The 18,184-nt window shown below is 36.7% G+C and overlaps 1 protein-coding gene across 2 annotated transcripts; it reads left to right on the top strand.

The window, feature by feature from the left end:
- The first annotated feature begins 577 nt into the window (after positions 1 to 577).
- On the top strand, positions 578 to 17,872 carry ctdspl2b (CTD (carboxy-terminal domain, RNA polymerase II, polypeptide A) small phosphatase like 2b). 2 transcript variants are annotated; one of them, XM_081351583.1, is made up of 13 exons: positions 578 to 784; positions 7,096 to 7,280; positions 8,103 to 8,232; positions 8,835 to 8,984; positions 10,286 to 10,510; positions 11,487 to 11,580; positions 11,970 to 12,081; positions 12,169 to 12,255; positions 12,492 to 12,554; positions 12,709 to 12,788; positions 13,185 to 13,311; positions 14,370 to 14,465; positions 14,827 to 17,872. In XM_081351583.1, exons 2-13 carry the CDS (start codon positions 7,119 to 7,121, stop codon positions 14,890 to 14,892), a joined length of 1,392 nt encoding a protein of 463 aa, XP_081207709.1. In that variant the 5' UTR covers positions 578 to 784; positions 7,096 to 7,118; the 3' UTR covers positions 14,893 to 17,872. The 2 variants fall into 2 exon arrangements, 1 of the variants encoding a protein (XP_081207709.1); XR_014029107.1 differs by having other exon boundaries at positions 621 to 784; positions 12,709 to 12,783; positions 14,827 to 17,142.
- Positions 17,873 to 18,184: the final 312 nt, after the last annotated feature.

Genomic DNA, 18,184 nt, shown 5'->3' with positions numbered 1-18,184 from the left:
TATATATATATATATATATATATAGGGAATGCCCTCGTGTCACGTGATGGCATCTTAATTATAATGGATCTAAAAATCATCTTAATTCAAAAATACAGGCAGTCTGCCGAAGTGCTTCGTAACGGTATTGCCATGACAACCAGAACGTGCCTTTCCTTCTCATCTCAAACCCCGCGCGCTCGTTCTATTTTTTATTATTATTATTATTTTATAACCGTTTTCTTGTTGATTTGCAATGTACAAGTAAATCCGATGCTTATGCTAGCATTCAGTTGGTAGCTTAGTCTGCTACCTTTGGTATATTGTCGTACACTAATTAATCTGAGACGCATTCCCTTCAGTTAATGTATTCTGATATCGCTCCTGATATCTTTGTTAGTTTAGCTGATAAATGCTAACGGATTTGCTCTTCGCTCTGCGTTTTTGTTTAAAGCACATTTTATGCGTGACTATCGAATATATAGAGTGTGATTGCGTTTTAAACAGACACTGTAAGCTAAACCTGTCACACTGCGAAGCCTCAATATTGTTTTGATACTCGGAACAACAGAAAGGGGGTGTGGGACGCGGCGGCGGCGCGCCGCAGGACGCATGCTCGCTCCAGTCCTCTCTTCATCCGGGTACCTGCAGTTGACTGTGTGGGTACGGAGGCGGGAAATGGCGTCCAGAGGTGCGGGGAGGACAGAGGTGAACCTCGTCTGAAGAGGCACGCAAACAACAGCAAGTGTTAGCAGCCCTGAAATAGACCGCTGTCCTGCGACTCGATCCTGCGGAGCTTCGTCCAGTAAGTTATTACCCCAGTCTAAATTTCATGTGGTGATAGGGTCCCCCCATAACACCCCGTCCGTCCGTTCGCTCCGCTCGAAAATGTTTCGCTATGGTTCGGCTCGCTCCTGTTTTACCTATACGCACGGACAGGCAGCAGCTGCCGTCTTCGCGAGTCGTTCCCGCGCTTTATCTGTCACTAGAATACCGCCGGTTGTTGTGAGCGGCACTAGACTAGAGGCTTCTTCTAGTAATAGCGGGTCACGAGAAACAGGTTTACTACGGAGATAATGCTTGCATGTGTCCTACATTGAAGATAGACATGCACAGATGTGTCAAGAGCGATTGTTGTATGTAAAAATACAGGTCGTATTTTAGTCTCTTGGGTCGTGCAATCATTGTGGAAACAGTTATTCTTAATGTCTGACTAAACAGGGAAATCGTGAGAAAGTTGCTCGTCTTCCGTAGAGAATCTCTTTAGCGTGTGTTTCCCGCCCACCTCGGCACTGTTCAGGTTTCCCGTGAATCACTGAACTTCATCATTTCTGAAGTGTCTGTTGAAGTTGATCGGTTACGGCGGGGAAGCACTTAATGTCTTTTATTTTCCTCCCTTTTAAAGACTGAGTGTAGTTAGTTGACTGTAGGGTAGTGGTTCTTAACCATTATCACTGCAAGGGTTCCCCATTGTCATGTCAACATTTGAAGGCCCCTAACAGAGGTTGTTTTTTCTTCTTCTTCTTGTACTTATAACGAAATTACGTTGCTTGTTTCCAAACCTTTTTTTATTATTACTATGAGAAAGTACCGCTGTCAAGGTAATACAAATAATTAGACATGAGTAATCTCAATATTTTAATGTGTTACCACATACCAACACATGTGTTTTTTTTGTTCTGCAGAAGTTTACATGCAGATTGTGTGTGAGTTCTTGTAACTCAAACTATCTACTCACTTTGCTAAACTAGCCAGTTACGTGCTAAAGGAAAAATTAGTTAATACAACAATTTAGGATCTACTCTACTGTGATCAGACCGCTGTTTGAGTGAGAGCTCAGTGTTACATTCCTGATTTTTTTCTTTGTAAAAACAAAAGAGCCTAAATTGATGCTATCTATGCGGCTTTTAAGTTTGTGTTCTTGAAGTTCAGCTGATTTGAAAATATTTTTTGTTAATTGAAATATTGCTGAAAATAAATAAATATTAGATGGGAAAAACTTGCCTTGGCAACAAACTGAAATAAAATTTAAACTGAAATAAGAATAAATTTCAGTGATTTATAGATAAATATTTTAAAACTAATTAATAAAATGCACATAACAAAACTACTCAAATTAAAATTGAAATATGAAAATAAAAGCGAGTTCAAAATTAGAATAAAAACTATATATATATATATATATATATATATATTATATATATATATACATATTTCTTAAAAATCAGTTTAAGACATGTTGTTTCCCATTGGAAGTTAATTGACCCCTGCTAGTGGGCCCAGGTTCCCCAGTTGAGAAGAGAAGCACTGCTCATTTGTCCTAATTGTCCAGCTGTAATGGGACAGGTTACCAAGTGCAATGGTAGCTATTGTGAAGCATTTTGTGGTGTTCTTTGACATGCCATGCAAATGCATTAAATAACAAATTACACTTTCTGGTTTATAATGTACTTAATGTATGAAGTTCTAGATTTCTTAGAGAGATAGTAGTCATTTTAATATATGTCAGAGTCTGAAACTGAGCAGGCACTGAGCCGTAGCGATAATTTCTTGGAAACATGTCGCTAGCCTTGGATTTGCTGCAAGTGTGTCAATGGTTTTTTTAAACCAACTAGACGCATTGGTATACACCATACGGAAATATATATCACAATAATGTACATGCACAATATTGTTATCATGGTCACTTCAAAATACTGTGAATAATGTAATCACATTAAGGCTCCATTAATTAATTCATTAGTTAACAAACTGACAATGAGAAATACTTCTAAAGCATTTATTAATCTTAGTTAAATTTAACATTAAATAACATTATTAAAATCAAAAGTTGTAACTATTGTTAAATGGATGGACCTGAGCTAACAAATATACATATATAGTATAACAAATATAGTTATTGCTCATTGTTAATGTTAGTTAATGCTTTAACTAACGTTAACTACTGAGACCTTATTGTAAAGTGTTGACCTATTGTTTTTATAATTCTTTTCCACTTTAATCTGTTTGAAACATTTGCTTACTTTATAGCCTACATTTTTTGTGTATAGCTTTATTAGCCATGTTTCATCACCCTGTTTTTATGTGCATTTTGAAGTATCTCATCAGAAACAATTGATGGAAAGTTGGAAATGCCAAATTTCAGAGGAAAAAAACTTAATTTGCTAAAAAAAAGTTCATATGAATGAGATGGAAATGAATAAATTGTGACGTAGCAAACATTAAACCCTCGTGGCTAATTAGCTGTTCCCTCATGATGAGAATTCCTGCTCATTTTAGGGAACTGGATCATTTGGCTCAGCTCTGTAATAAGTAAAAAAAAAAACAAATAATGTAAAACCATCAAATACTATTATACATGACGTGTATTGAACATTTGATCCAAAATAAAACCATTCCAAGCAAATCACACTTAAAACGGAACACATTTATAAGGTTGTTAGTCCCTGCTCGATATGAGTTTTATCTTACAAATTCTACGTTCTGCTTTTATTTTGTCTGTGTTATTAAAATGCATCCAAACGCTACTTAATTTGTTGTTACTCATCTTGTTTTCTGACCCGATTTTAAGGATGATCTTTTCACCACACGCACTCCATGTTTAATGTGTAGCTTACTGTATGTGTGACGAATCGAGAGCAGCGGGGTAATGTCATCATCACACGTGATCGCACCCACATACACATCAAAATAACATTCAGTTAGTGACTACTTGACGTGTGGCTGAGCAGTGTAGCGAAATTATTCTGTCTTGTATTAATATACAAAAGTGGAACGTGGCTCTCAGACGGGAACTGACTCTCACCGTTTACATTCGGAGCCGGCTCATTGAGCCAACTCGTTAGCGAACGACGCATCACTACTGTTTCCACTGATGGTGTTTTATTCACTGTTGGTTACTAATACCACCGTCATCCACTCGAACAACATGATGGAAACGCACCTTGTTCGCATTTGTAATAGGATAACCGCTTTTTTTGCAACTTATTTCAATATCGTGATAATACCGCATACCGTAGGGCTGCACAATGTATTGTTTTTGCAGCGATCGTCACATCGCAGGATGTGCGATGTAGTATAGGGTTCGTAGTTGATCCGTGATCCATATGGGCCAGCTGCTCCCCGGTCCATAACGCTTGTGATTCGCGGATTAATTGCAAAGTTTAACCATGATAGAGTAACAGTTTATCATTTTCATGTGTTTTTGAGTTCTGTCAGTTTAAACATCAAATGCAAAAAAACTTGCGCACTGTTTTGTTTGCTCACACACACACAGCCACACAGACAGCACGTGAAGTTCGTGAACACTGAATTCCCTTCTATACTTATCTATTGGTGCTTGAACAGACATGTGCATGGGAAATTAAGTCAAAATGCCCGCCTCGATGAGTTTCCTCGCAAACGCAGTCGTTTATGAGTTGTAAACGGAGAAAGAAAACGGATGCTTGTCATTACCGGTATTGGATATGTGTATTATATTATATATTAATTATATGAATTATATTTAATTTATACAGTGAAGGCGATGCAGTGTTATTTTACATTTGATTATTCAATGTCTGTACCTGAATACAGTTAATTTACCTGAAAAACATAAAGCATTGCTTATTTCATCTGTCTTTGTTCTATTGTTTGTTAAGCATCTATGCTTGTAATTTATTATTTTATATGCATATGCACTACACTACAAAATAACCCCAATCAGAATGATTAATTCTTTACAAATAGAACTATTCAAATTATCAGGTGAAATTGTTTGCGCAATTTGAATTTGAATTTGTATTGTCGCAATATATATCGCAGAAGAAAAAAAAATATCGCAATGTCAAATTGAAATTGCACAATTTGTATCCAGTTACATGCCTAAAACCAATGTAGTGTGAATACACATACTTTTTCCTGTCAGAACATGACCTGTAAGTGATTGTGATGGACGAGCCTAGGTCAGAAGGGGTCACAGGAGTAATTGTTGCCATTGTCATATTATATCATATACGTATTAAAACTATTTTCTGCTATTAATGGTGTTTAATGTCTACTGATATCAATTAAACCAGGAATTTGGCTTTAAGCAAGATTCTTTGAATCTTACTGGGCTGCTGAAGACTGTTGAATCTCACTGTTTCTGTTCTTGTAGAAGAAAGGCTTTAGCTCCTCAGTGTTGTGAGGTAGCTGTCTTGGCATGATGTCTGTTCGAGGCAGTGGATGAGTCACCATTTTGGTGGTTAAGGAAAAAGCGGAGATGTATTACTAGCTGTACCCTTTTCTCTCTACTTTTCACCATTCCTCTCCTGTCTCTTCCATGCTTCCATGATTGCAGTATGTCTCATTGTCATCTCTCTGCTTCTCTGGCTAACTACACAGACGGAGCTGCTGTCGTTACAGAAGGAGCTCTGTTTGTCTCTCCTAAAAATCTCTCTTTTCTGTGTTTTTTTAATAAACTTTTCTGTAAATTTTAAATTGAATGTGAGTTCAATTTCTTTATTGCGAGTATTGGGAAGGTACAGTCAGGACTGGTGTAACGCCTGGCATGTCACAAATGCTGGAGCACATAACTGTTGTTACGCAAGCATGCTTTGTGGAGGGGGACACACGACCAAGCACTGTAGTTAATTTCAGGATTATTTTTACCCCCTTGATGTACAGGGTTTCCTTTAAAGAAGAGAGGGACACTTCCTCCACATCAGGAAAATATTAACTTTTTTTTCCCCTATCCTTTTTTCATCTCTCTCTTTTTTTTCCATTTTTTTTTTGTCTTGTAAGAAACTGCTGCTCGCTGTTGATCTGCAATATCCTCGTATTTCTTTTTCTTTTCTATTGACTTATCCAGCAACAGAAAAATAAGAGTGAAAAAGATTATGATGTTTTGCCAACTTTTGCCAAACTTCAAGAAGGCTTTAAAGGGGAACTATGCAGTTTTTTTAGCTTAATTTACCTTAACTGATCGGCTTCTGAGTCATTGGAATGGTTATGTGACTTTTTTCAGGTTGAATGGTGGTCTTCTTGTCCCCCATAGCGCCTGTGAGCGGAAAAACCTCCCTTGCAGATTTGGGCCGGCAGGCGTGATATCAGGTTTCGCGATGTAACGAATTGCTTTACGGCACTGCACACATACACTATCTAAACATTTAGCCTTCTATGTATCATACATACCTCAGTGGACATGGCTCCGTGCGTTCACCGGCTTCTTTGAAAACAAATGCACGTGACCAGAGGGAGAAGATGGTAAGAGGGGAGAGTCGCCAACGAGTTTTGACGACAGTGTTGCCAAATATCTATTCCGAAGCTGTAGGGGGAGCTTGATAGAGAAACCCGCGAGCAAAAAAACGAGAAAACAGCGAAGAAATTGCCAAAACTGCATAGCGCCGCTTTAAAGGTAGTTCACCCAAAAATGAAAATTCTGTCATCATTTACTCACCCTCATGCCATTCCAAACCTGTATGGTAAGAATTATTATTATATTATATTAATTTTTTTTTTTATTGATAAAATGAAAGTCAACCGGGTCCAGTAGTTTTGTATATTTATAATTTTTTGGGACCCTATTGACTTCCATTGTATGGACAAAAACAGCTAAAACATTGTTCAAAATATCTTCTCTTATGTTCTACAGAAGAAAGTTAGTCAGGTTTGTAATGGCATGAGGGTGATAAGGATAACAGAATAATTTTTGGGTGAGGAAAATCGTTTTAATTCAGAGTTTGGCTTAATCTGTAATCTTGTGTTCAATCACACAGATTTGCTTTTTAAATAAAAAGTGTGTCCATTCTGTATGTAGGAAATAATGCACTTGTAGTTGAGAGTGCTTCGCTATGGAGGTGCTTCAATTGAATGATGAACCATTGGAATAGCCTATATAGTGTCTTGAATACATCCAGATGTCTGTGGCTTGCGCTCTTGGCTGAAGTGTTGCACTTTTAAAAACCGAGCAAAGAGCCATAACTCATTCAAAACCCACTAAAAGTGTGATTCATTTACCTGCGTGTGAGAATCAGCGAGCAAAGTTAGACTTCTCAAGGTCGTTGTTACTCTCTTTCTCTGTGTAGTTTTGTTTTCTTGCGGTACCTTCTGTGTGAACTTTTCTGTATTGTCTTCTCTCTCTCTCTCTCTCCCCAGTCTTACATGTAACTCTTAACAAAATGAGGCTGAGAATGCGCAAGGCTTCTCAGCAGCCAAACCTCGCCCGCAGGCCCTGCCCGGCCCGGACCAAGCGAAAGCACTCTGAGATGGAGGAGTGCTCAGATGAAAGCAAGGGTCTTCTCTCCAGCATCAAGAAGTTCATCCATGGAAGTTCCATCAAGGTGAGCCTCTCGCACCCTCTCCCTGTCATTTATTATGGGTTCATTGAGTTTGGCAGTTCCAGACCTCTACAGCTCTTTTCTTGGTTTCGATGGTCGTGGCCCAGAATGTTCTATAATGGAATGCAAGCAAGACCTGGTATCATATTCCCCCCAGAAATGCGTGGTGGAATGCCTTTGCTTTTCTGAGGAGCTGTTCTAATTTTAGCTGTGGTTCCACAGCGCTCACATAATGACAGTAGGTAGGGCTGGCTTTAACAGGCATGCAGCGTGAGGCAGAAGAACCAGGGATTATGTCCAGTAAAGATATTAGGTTCTCTTCTTTGGGTTCTAAATCACACCCCCATTGTCCACAACAACATTCAAAGACCCCTTGTCTTTTACAGCAGTTCGTGATGAATTGGATAATTATTAAAAAAAAATTGTTTAAATATTTGATTCAGTGGTTCTCAACCTTTTTTGACTCAAATATGGGGGTCTTAAAAAATTGTTGGAATTATTGTTCTAGTTTCAAAAACTTTGTTCAATACAAACAAAAGTGTTCGAAGGGTGGGGGGAAAGAAATTTAAATTCTGTATGTAGTTTTTTTCCCCCCAGCATTTTAATTTAGAGTTTGATCATTTTAATATAATATTTATAATAGGGTTTTAATAATCTCTAACCTTAAACATGTAGTGCCTATAGTTTTGATATTTTGTTCCTCTGAAAGTCCTGTTCATGTGTCCCCCAGCATCCTCAAACAGATTCACTATAGTGTCCTCCTCACAATACTAAAGTGTTTAAAATCTAGAAACTCATGCTTGTGTGATTGGTGGTGTTTAACAGGTGGAGCAGGACAACCCAGCAAAGAGGAATCGTCTGAGCTGCGAGCTGATCACCTCCACCCCACAGAGGAACAATGACCTGCAGAGGAAAAGCATCTACAGGGCCCGTCGAAGAAGCTCCGTCAATGGTGGTGAGTCATTGTACTTGTGTGCTGCAGTTAAATTTACTTATAATAATTAACATCATAAATAATAAACTTATTGAATGTAATTATTATTTCAAATATTTAAATAAAATGGTAAAATAGTTCCAACAGATTTTGCTGTGGTACTGAAATTGGTACCGATAACCGTAAAATTTTAATGGTTTTGTTACCAACTACTGGAATTTTTGTATTGTGACAACCCTATCACGGTTATCGTCAATACCGTTATATTGTAAAACCTCTAAGACAAACATATTTGCATCTGTGTATATTTGTTTGATATTGGTTGTTCAGTGTAATCTCTTAAACTCTCCATTATATCATAAATGAGCAGGGCTTTTGGAAGTATCAAACCTGTCTGTGTGCTTGACATGGATTATATGTGACAATGGCTTGACAAATTATATGCAACATGGTTGCGCACACCTGGCAATGGCATTACTTTCTCCTGTGTATTGCAGTAGTCGTCATAGTTTATTGTTCAAACAACATATGGAGTTAGGCATTTAAATGGTCTGCTCTGCATTTGTAATTTGATCATGTTAATTTATTGTGAATTTGTTTTCTCTTTGAACTTTGTCCTATAGAAACCACTAACCATGACACGAGTAAGCCTGTCAAGCCTAATGGGAAGTTGGAGGACCCTGAGGAGGTTGTGAACAGTCCACCCCGCACCACCCTGCTTGGAACCATCTTCTCTCCTGTCTTCAACTTCTTCTCACCAGCAAATAAAAATGGTAAGAAACTCTGAGCCGAACACTAAAGATGTGATGCGCCAGGTATTCTGGACATAATGGACCGAAAATTATTTGAATGATAATTATAAATAGATTCTCCCTCTGGTGACATTACTACATTAACATTTATGCTCCAACGACTATTCATTTTAGAATATTGTTCAAATGTACATGTGGTGGTCTGTTTTTTTTGTTTGTTTTTTTTAATGAACTTGACTGATAAAACATTCTTCATTTATCATTCTTGGTAATGATGGCAGTTTTACTAAAGTAAGAAGAGGAGTCAGTGTGTTCTCATATAAACTACCGTTCAAAGTTTGGGGTCGGTAATGTTTTTGAAAGAAGTTTCTTACACTCTCCAAGACTGCGTTTTTTTAATCAAAATTACAGTAAAAAATGTAATCTTGAGAAATATTATTACAATTTGAAATAACTCTTTTCTATTTTCATATATTTTTAATTATGTAATTTATTCCTGTGATGGTAAAACTGAATTTTCAGCAGTATTCCTCCAGTCTTCAGTGTCACATGACCTGCTGCATTTATTTGAAATATACTTTTTTTTTGTACAAATGTCTTTACTGTCACATTTGGTCAAATGAAGGTGTCTTTTTATTTAAATAGAAGGATTAATTTCTATAATAAAAAATCTTACTGACCTCAAATGTTTGAATGGTAGTGTAGCCGGATTTGCAGAATCTGTGGAGTTGCTACTTTGTATTTCTATGATCACAAAAACCCATATCTATTTACATTTAGCAAAAGAGCAGTTCATGAGAGAAAGTTTAGCCTAAAATGTCAATACTGAACTAAAAAAAACATGGTGAAACTTTTGGGTCCTGAGGCAAATTGGTTCCCCATCAGGAGGACAACTTGTGTGAAATTAAGGGTGCTTTCACACTGGCACTTTTGGTGCGCGAGTTCTGTTTGTCTGGATGATGTAAATGCTGTTTTCCAAACTCGAGTGTGCACCCACGAACCGTACCCGAGTCCGCTTAAAAAGGACGATCTGGGGTACGGTTCATGTGAACTCCGGTGCAGTTTGCTGCTGATATTAATGCAATCATGCTAAATTGCAGAGGTTAATGTTTGGTATGTTTTCACAATAGGGTTACCATTCGGAATAATAATAGGCAATATCAAAAGCTTATTTTGGATTCCAGATAATGTTTATTTAGATGATTATGAATAAAAAAAACAACCCTGTTGCAACTTTATGCAGATTAATAATGCATTTCCTAACCCAGCATGTTTTTTTCACCCTTCCTTCTCCTTACCTTCATCCCATCTTGTCATGTCAGCCTCGGATTCCCCAGGCCAGGCGGTGGAGGCAGAAGAGATTGTGAAGCAATTAGAAATGGAGCAAGTAGAAGAGATGCCCACCAGTACTGCCACATCTAGAGAGCCCCTAAGTGTCCCTCTTTATACCAGTGCCATGCCATCTGCCTTTAGACCTCCATCCTCCACTCATACACCTGCAGAGGAGAGTGAAAACACCCCCCACTCTGACCTGCCTCCTCTTACAGGTGTGAAAGACATGACATTGCTTGACTTCTCTATGGGTGTAAACTACTTTCAGCCTAAAACTTTTTTTTTATTTTATAAGAAATTGATCATTTTTATTTAGCAGCGATTACACATTATAATGCAAAAAAAAAAAGATTTCTATTTTAAATAAATGCTGTTTGTTTGAACTTTCTATTTATCAAAGAATTTCACAAACATTTCACAAAAATATGAAGCAGCAACATTTTCCACATATAAGACATAATAAGAAATGTTTCTTGAGCATCAAATCAGCAGATTAGAATGATTTCTGATCATATGATGCTGAACACGAGTCATGATGCTGAAAATTCGGCTTATGTTTTAAAATATATTAAAATAGAAAACATGTTTAACATTTTAAATTGTGATAATATTTAGGGCTGCACGATATTGAAGAAAATTGTGATATGCCATAAAACGATAAAAAAAATTGTGACGAGAAAACATCCCTACAACTTCTGACAGTGAACAGCAGTGTTTTACTGTAGCATAAGAAATAAGTGTTATTTTAACATCAGTGTAAACCACGGGGTTCAGGGTTTCAGGTAGGCCTGCATTAGGTTTATTTAACAACAGAAACTGAATATATTCAAATGTAAAAATAAAACACTGCTTAGTTTTCACTGTATGAATTAAATATATACGGATTCTTATTAAAGCTACAAAAGTTATTCAGCAAAGAGCAGTGAGTGATTTTCTCTTCGTCTTTTGTTCATGACCCCAGTTATTGCAAGCTGTTGCGATATGCATATCACGATATATACATTTGCGATATTTCGATATATTGTGCAGTCCAAAATTGAACATTATTACTTTCTTACTGCATTTTTGATCCAATAAATGCAGCCTTGGTATGCATTGGAGACATTTCAAAAACAATTAAAAAATCTTACCGTCCCCAAACTGAGAGCGAGAATATTAACATTGTGTTTTCTTTGTCCTGTTTTATCTCAGCTCCTGGCTCTCCTGCAACAGTGGGGTATGTGGACACCTCTATAACTGTCCCAGCTGAAGGATCATATGAGGAGGAGTGGGAAGTGTTTGACCCGTGAGTTCAACTTTACTGAATGTCTGTGCTTTGTGCCTAGAGCTTCACAATAAGGATTTTTTTTTTTCTGCTGGCCCGGGCAAGCCAGTAGTTCAGATTTTTGCTTCCCCTGTTTGTTAGTAATGATTATTCCATTCTATAATGTTACATTGAACAATATTTAATTTATAAAGATTAAAAAAAATCAGCAACAAATGTGAGATGTGGCCCCAGCAGATCCTTATTGTTGAGCCCTCATACAAGTGGAATGTTTATTAATAATATTACAGTTAAATATTGCTTTTGTTTTAAGGTCATTTGGAAACCCTCTTAGAAAAAAACTGAATTTCTCATCAGTGTTTGTCTCAAGGCTTTTTCCGTGCAGACATTTATGTTGATATGTTTTTCAGGTATTTTTTCATCAAACATGTACCTCCGCTAACAGAAGAGCAGCTAACTCGCAAACCCGCACTCCCTCTGAAGACTCGCAGCACTCCTGAGTTCTCCCTGGTGCTTGACCTGGTCAGTCTTAAAACACTACAGGGGAATAGCTCCTATTACAAGGGATTCATTTTGGCATAGATCTCATCAATTGTTTTCTTTCTACAGGATGAAACCCTTGTCCATTGTAGCTTGAATGAGCTGGATGATGCAGCACTAACCTTTCCTGTCCTCTTCCAAGATGTCATATATCAGGTAGATATCCAAGCTGTCTTTGTGTTAATACATTGTTTGTCAGTAACATACCACTAGAGGGCCCTCTAGAGCCATTTTAAGAAACTAAATGGCTGGGAGTCTATTGTCTCAAGCTATTGTCTTGTTAAGTGATCTGAAATTTGTAAAACTTTGTAGGAATTTTTTCTTTTCTTCTTTTTAGGGGGCTAAAACCCTGTGTTCTTAGGGTCTAAATTCTAATTCACAATTTCTGTTAGGTTTATGTGCGATTGAGGCCATTTTTCAGAGAGTTCCTTGAACGCATGTCTCAGATTTATGAGGTAAGCCTTCGTCCATTTTACTCCACATTACATCTCATACTTTTTCTCCAAATAAATGATGGTCTTACATGGAAAAGTTTTACCCTCGCTTGAGTTAACATCTGTTCCTCATAATGGACTGAAGTTGTTCCATTGTTGACTCTTTCTTTTATAGATCATTCTCTTCACTGCCTCTAAGAAAGTTTATGCAGACAAGTTGCTGAACATTCTCGATCCGAGGAAACAGCTGGTGCGGTCTGTGGACTTCTTTTTGTTTTACCTTTATTTTACTAATTTTGAAGACTCTTCCTTGACACTGTTAGAAGTAAAACCAAGTTGTCTTTTTGTTTGCTTCTGTTTCTTTTAGAAATTCTGTCAGATTTTGTCATAAGAGTAAATGTAAATTTAGGCAGGGTGTCAGTTTTTGAGTAACCCTGCCTCAGCTTGGTCATTGCTGTGCAGAGTTTCTCTGTAGTGTTAGGTTACAATGAGGAATTAAGGGATTGCGGTAGATGGCGATCTTTGGTCTCTGGCACATGTAAACGCCACACCATCCTCAGGTGTCAACCCTTTGCTTCAAATGCATTATTGATTGTAGTCCTGGAGATTTATTTCATTCTTCTCTCTGTGTGTGTTTCCAACATGTTCTAGGCACCGATTATTTCGTGAGCACTGTGTTTGTGTGCAAGGAAACTACATTAAGGATCTGAATATCCTCGGACGGGATTTGTCCAAGACTATAATTATCGATAACTCGCCACAAGCCTTTGCTTATCAGGTGAGCGGACCAAGGTTGCATAATCATAAAGTTGCACCATTACTTTCACAATGGTGGGGCAGTTGTGGCCTAATGGTTAAAGAGTCGGACTTGTAACCCGAAGGTCCCAGGTTTGAGTCTCAGTACCGGCAGGAAATGTAGGTGGGAGGAGTGAATGAACAGCGCTCTTTCACTCTCATTACCCACAACTGAGGTGTGAAAATCTTACTCCTTTAAAAGAATCAAGCTTAAAACATACTTGAAGGTTAAATTAATTGTATTTTAGTTACAATTTAAAAGTAAATTTTTATTCTTAGTTTTTAGTTTGTAATATATTAATAGATCAATCACACTTTTAAATAATATAGATTAATCTCCTTTTTTAATATTCAGTGCTATGTAAGGCTTTAAAATCTCCTCGTTAAGTTTTATATTCAGCCGCGACCCCCTACCCCACCCAGATTGTAAGAAAGTGACAGTATTCATTTTCATTGTTACTTTTGTAATAAATACAGTGTTCAGGTGTGTGACTGAGCTCATAAGCCCTATTCGGACGGGATTAACTTTAAGGGTAGATGGAGTAATGTAATTTTACCACAGGACGTCTGTAATATTAATGGCCAATTCGCACGGGATAAGATATCCCAGTAAAACTAGCAGAAGTGGGAGTAACTCGATTTGCGCATTGCCGTCAACCTCCTGTCATCATGTGTGTATTACGTTGCTTCCTGATATCACGTGCGCAAACACATATAACCTATATATATAAAACAGTTATGTCCGGTCGAATGATGTATTAATTAACTTCAGATTGGGTTGTGTTGGTAAAAGGCACTTACCTAACGCTAAAAGATGTTTCGTGCCTGACATTGTCCGTAATGATTACTGAGATGGCACATTCGGACGGGACTAAAATCACTGTGAAGCTCTGGTAATAATTACTTTACCCCACCTCTCCATGTTAAACTAATCCCGTCCGAATAGGGCTATAGTCAACATTGCCCAATAAAGAAATGCCTTAGGGAGATGAAGGAAAATCCTTATAAATAAAACCATCAACCCATGTTTTACACCCACAGCTCTCCAATGGGATCCCTATTGAGAGCTGGTTCATGGACAAGAATGACAACGAACTTCTGAAGCTGGTCCCTTTCTTGGAGAAACTGGTGGAATTGGTATGTTGTAATGTTCTTCACCTCTTAGTTTTCATGACCTTCACTTCAACATTTCTCAGTGGTGACATATGTTGACTGCAATAACTGAACCGCTTCATTTGCTTTAAATAAATATAATTTTATAAAGTTATAAATAAATAGTTTCTTTTTAATCAGAGGTTCTCTGAAAGTCACAAATTCCATAAATAATAATTATTTTATGTATTTTTGTTCTAAGGGTACCAGCCCTAGATGTGGTTTTTTTTTTTTGTTTTTTTTACATTACCAGAAAGTACTATGATGCATAAAAAAATATTTATTTATTCTTGTTTTCATTCTGTCTAAATACAAATTGTACTTTTCCATTGTTATTCGTCCACAGAATGAGGATGTGCGGCCACATGTCCGTGAACGGTTTCGGCTGCATGACCTCCTTCCCCCTGACTGAGTGCACATAGTGGGACAGGACAGTAAAAAAGACAACAAATGCAGATAAACATTTTGCATTACAAAATCATTGCCATTACTATTCAAATTAACTTTTTTTTATTCCCCCAAATTCTCATCGCTAAGATAACATCAAAAACAAATTCTGAACATTTTGAGACTCTTTTTTTTGGCACTTTTGCCATTTGCCCAGTCAGAGAGGTTTGAAGTTTCTCGTGTCGCCTCTTCGGTTGTTTCATCCCGTACTAAGTGAATGTGTAGCAGTCAGAAGAGAAGAAGATTATGTCTTTTGGTGCTCCAGTGGGATTGGTTGACACTGTTGGGCTTTTGACCAATTTCATCAGGAATGGCCAGTAAGAAAAGCATACCGTCTGACAAAAGTTAGATTCTTGTGATTGAATTTTTTATTTTATTCTAAATTTCATTTTTCATGAATGATTTCAGTATGCATTCCTCTCCATCTGTACGTTTTAACTGGTGTTTACTTCAAATCAATGTTTTCTCAACTCCTGACTTGTTTTGTTTGCCAAAATGTGTTCGGGTTGAAAATTGTTCTGTTCTTGAATTGGGTGTCTTTGCAGCACGGTGGAATCGTTTGTTTTTATGTGGTGTGAATGAGAATGGTTTAAACCAGAGTGATGGCTGTTTCATAGAAAAAGATTTGCAGTGACTAAATTCTCAAATTGTTTAAATAAGAAGTTTCCTACCAACGCATCAGAGCTCTGCGGCTTCTTGCAATTGTCTCTCCACAGATATTTATTCACCTTTTAACATTTTACTTGTTAATTAAGTAGCACCTCAAAATACTATTCATCAGCTACTGTTTAATTTTTTTTTTACTGTTTTGCTTCTTATTGTTTCATATTTAGCCTGTGTATTTTATATACATTGTAGTTTTTATTCTTATTACTGGTGTTCTTTAAAAATATATCACCTTTATGTTTTAGTGATAGATTACAAGCAAGTATTTTCATGTTCAAATTTGAAGTTAATGTAGCATTACTCAGATCTAATCTATTCAAACTGAACTGCAATGGAGAAGATTGAGGGCTGCAGCCTGGTAGAGCCCTGTTTATAGCACCAGCATAACAACAGCCAGTCTCATCGCTGTGGTTTAAACCTTACTGCCCGACGTTCTGGCTTTTCTCTTTAGACTGGGATTCTGTGGGGTGGGGGGGTAGCTGTGTCAAGAAGTATCGTGTGATGTAAGCTAGATGAATGAGTGTGCATCGCTGGCTGAGGAGAAAGGGATAATTATTCTGTGAAATGTTTTTTCTTCCTCTCGATTCTTCTCATATTGCCTTTTTAATTCCACTGTTATAGGCGAAACTTAAAATTGAGTAATACAGAGTAAGAGTTGAAACTATAGTAGTGCCATTCAGGGTTAGTGAAGCAGGGCCAGGCTAGTTGCTTTCCCTTTTATCTTTTTCTGCTCTGGAAATGGTTTTATTTTGACAAAATGAACATGTTCATTTTCTACTCATGCCACTGGTGCCATTTATGCTGTTTGTGTTTAGTGTGCTGTTTTCAGACAAATGGGTCATTCTTAGTAATAGACAATCACTGAATGCATCATTTGTCTAAATTGGATTGTGACCCTGTCATAGTAGGGTTTTTTTCTGAAAATACCATTTTCATAACTTTAAAATAAAATTGAGGCCTTTTAGTTGAATTAAAAAAAAAAACGCACATCTTGTATGCAGTAAGGAAATTATCATGTAGTGTTTTTTTTATTCATTTTAAAATTATAACTATAAAAATGAATTGCAAGGTGTTCATGCTTTAACTCTAAATATCCTGTGGTACTTCCCAATTGAAGGAGAGAGTGAACAAGTGTGATCCCAAGGATCCAGAGTCCACAAGCCACAAACACAGTATTTTTCTCATAGCAAAGACTGATTTGGTAATGGTTACACATACTTTTTGAACATAGTGTTACATAGTAAGTAGCTTTTTTTAGTGTCAACTATTCCTTCTCCCTACATTGATGCAAAATAGCTGAATGATGCTAATAGTCCAGAATGATAGCTTAGATGTTAGGAGGCGGGTTGCATCTACTGTTAGGCCCTGGCACTTTCTTACAAAGACAAAGAAAATTATTTTGTATGATTGTCGAAAAGCAGTAGTGAATTAAGTGTAACATGATGCAGAGGTTTGTTTCATATGTACAACCAGTTCATTGTAATGTTCATTCATTTTGTACAAAGCATATTGTACTAATTGTGCATATTGTGCATATTGCAGCTTCATGAAAAAAAAAAAAAAAAGTTAAAGGAAAATCTTTTTGTATTTTTGATTATTTGTATTCCGAAAGGCATGTCATATCTATTTTTCAAAATGTTTTCATTTTCAAATGTATTAATGCAGATCTAACTTGTCATCAGTGTTTTTGTTTTTTTTTTGTTTTTTGTTGTTGTTGTTGTTTTTTCTTCTTTTTCCCCCCCAGTCTTACTGTATCTTTTGTATGTAGTTGGCACAATCACTGAACATTCTCCGCATGTAAAAAGCCTGTTATGTGTGAGTTGGGATTTTAATCAAGGCATTTTTTTTTTTTTTTTTTTTTTTGCAGATGAATGTTTCAGGTTTGTTTTCTTTCATACTGTTCATCTTCAAAAGCCATATGGCTTGCGATTGTCCTTGAGCTGCATTGGAAAAACACTCTTGGTCTAAATGTCATTTCCTGAAACGTGTTATTTAAGATTGTTCATATAATGGAAATTAAGTCTTTGGAAAATTGCATGCTCTTTTATTTTAATGTTAGCTTATGTCAAAACAACATGTTAGATACTTATGAATGGATGGTTGTATTTCATGTCTTTTTCTGCTACTTCCTTTTACCATCAAATGGTGTGTAATATCGAGGAGATTTTATGATTATGACTTGTATAAATTTTGTGTGACTCTGTCAACATAAATGGCATCTTATTGATGCAATTTGATGCAACCTCACAAATGAGAAATTAAAGCCTTTGTTGAATGAGAGAACGTTAAAGTAGGTGAATATAAAAATATCTAAATTGATGAGGCCTATAAAAACAAATTCTTTTTTTAAATAAATAAGGAGTTTCAGGGTTCCCACGGTCATGAAACCAGAACATTGTGATTTTTCAGGTCAGTTATAGTCATGGGAAAAAATAAAATACTAAAGTGAGAAATGTATTTTCCTTTTGGTAATAGATTATTCTGCTTTCCAGTATGTCATCATCTTGCTTTTTTTTTTTTTTTTTTTTTAAGTGAGTACAAAAAGTTTGGGAACCCTTAAGTTTGAACAGCGTTATCTTTTTTTTTTTTTT

Source organism: Scardinius erythrophthalmus, assembly GCF_964197995.2.
Source record: "Scardinius erythrophthalmus genome assembly, chromosome: 2".
Classification (NCBI taxonomy): domain Eukaryota; kingdom Metazoa; phylum Chordata; class Actinopteri; order Cypriniformes; family Leuciscidae; genus Scardinius; species Scardinius erythrophthalmus.
This window is presented reverse-complemented; position numbering and strand designations above follow the sequence as displayed.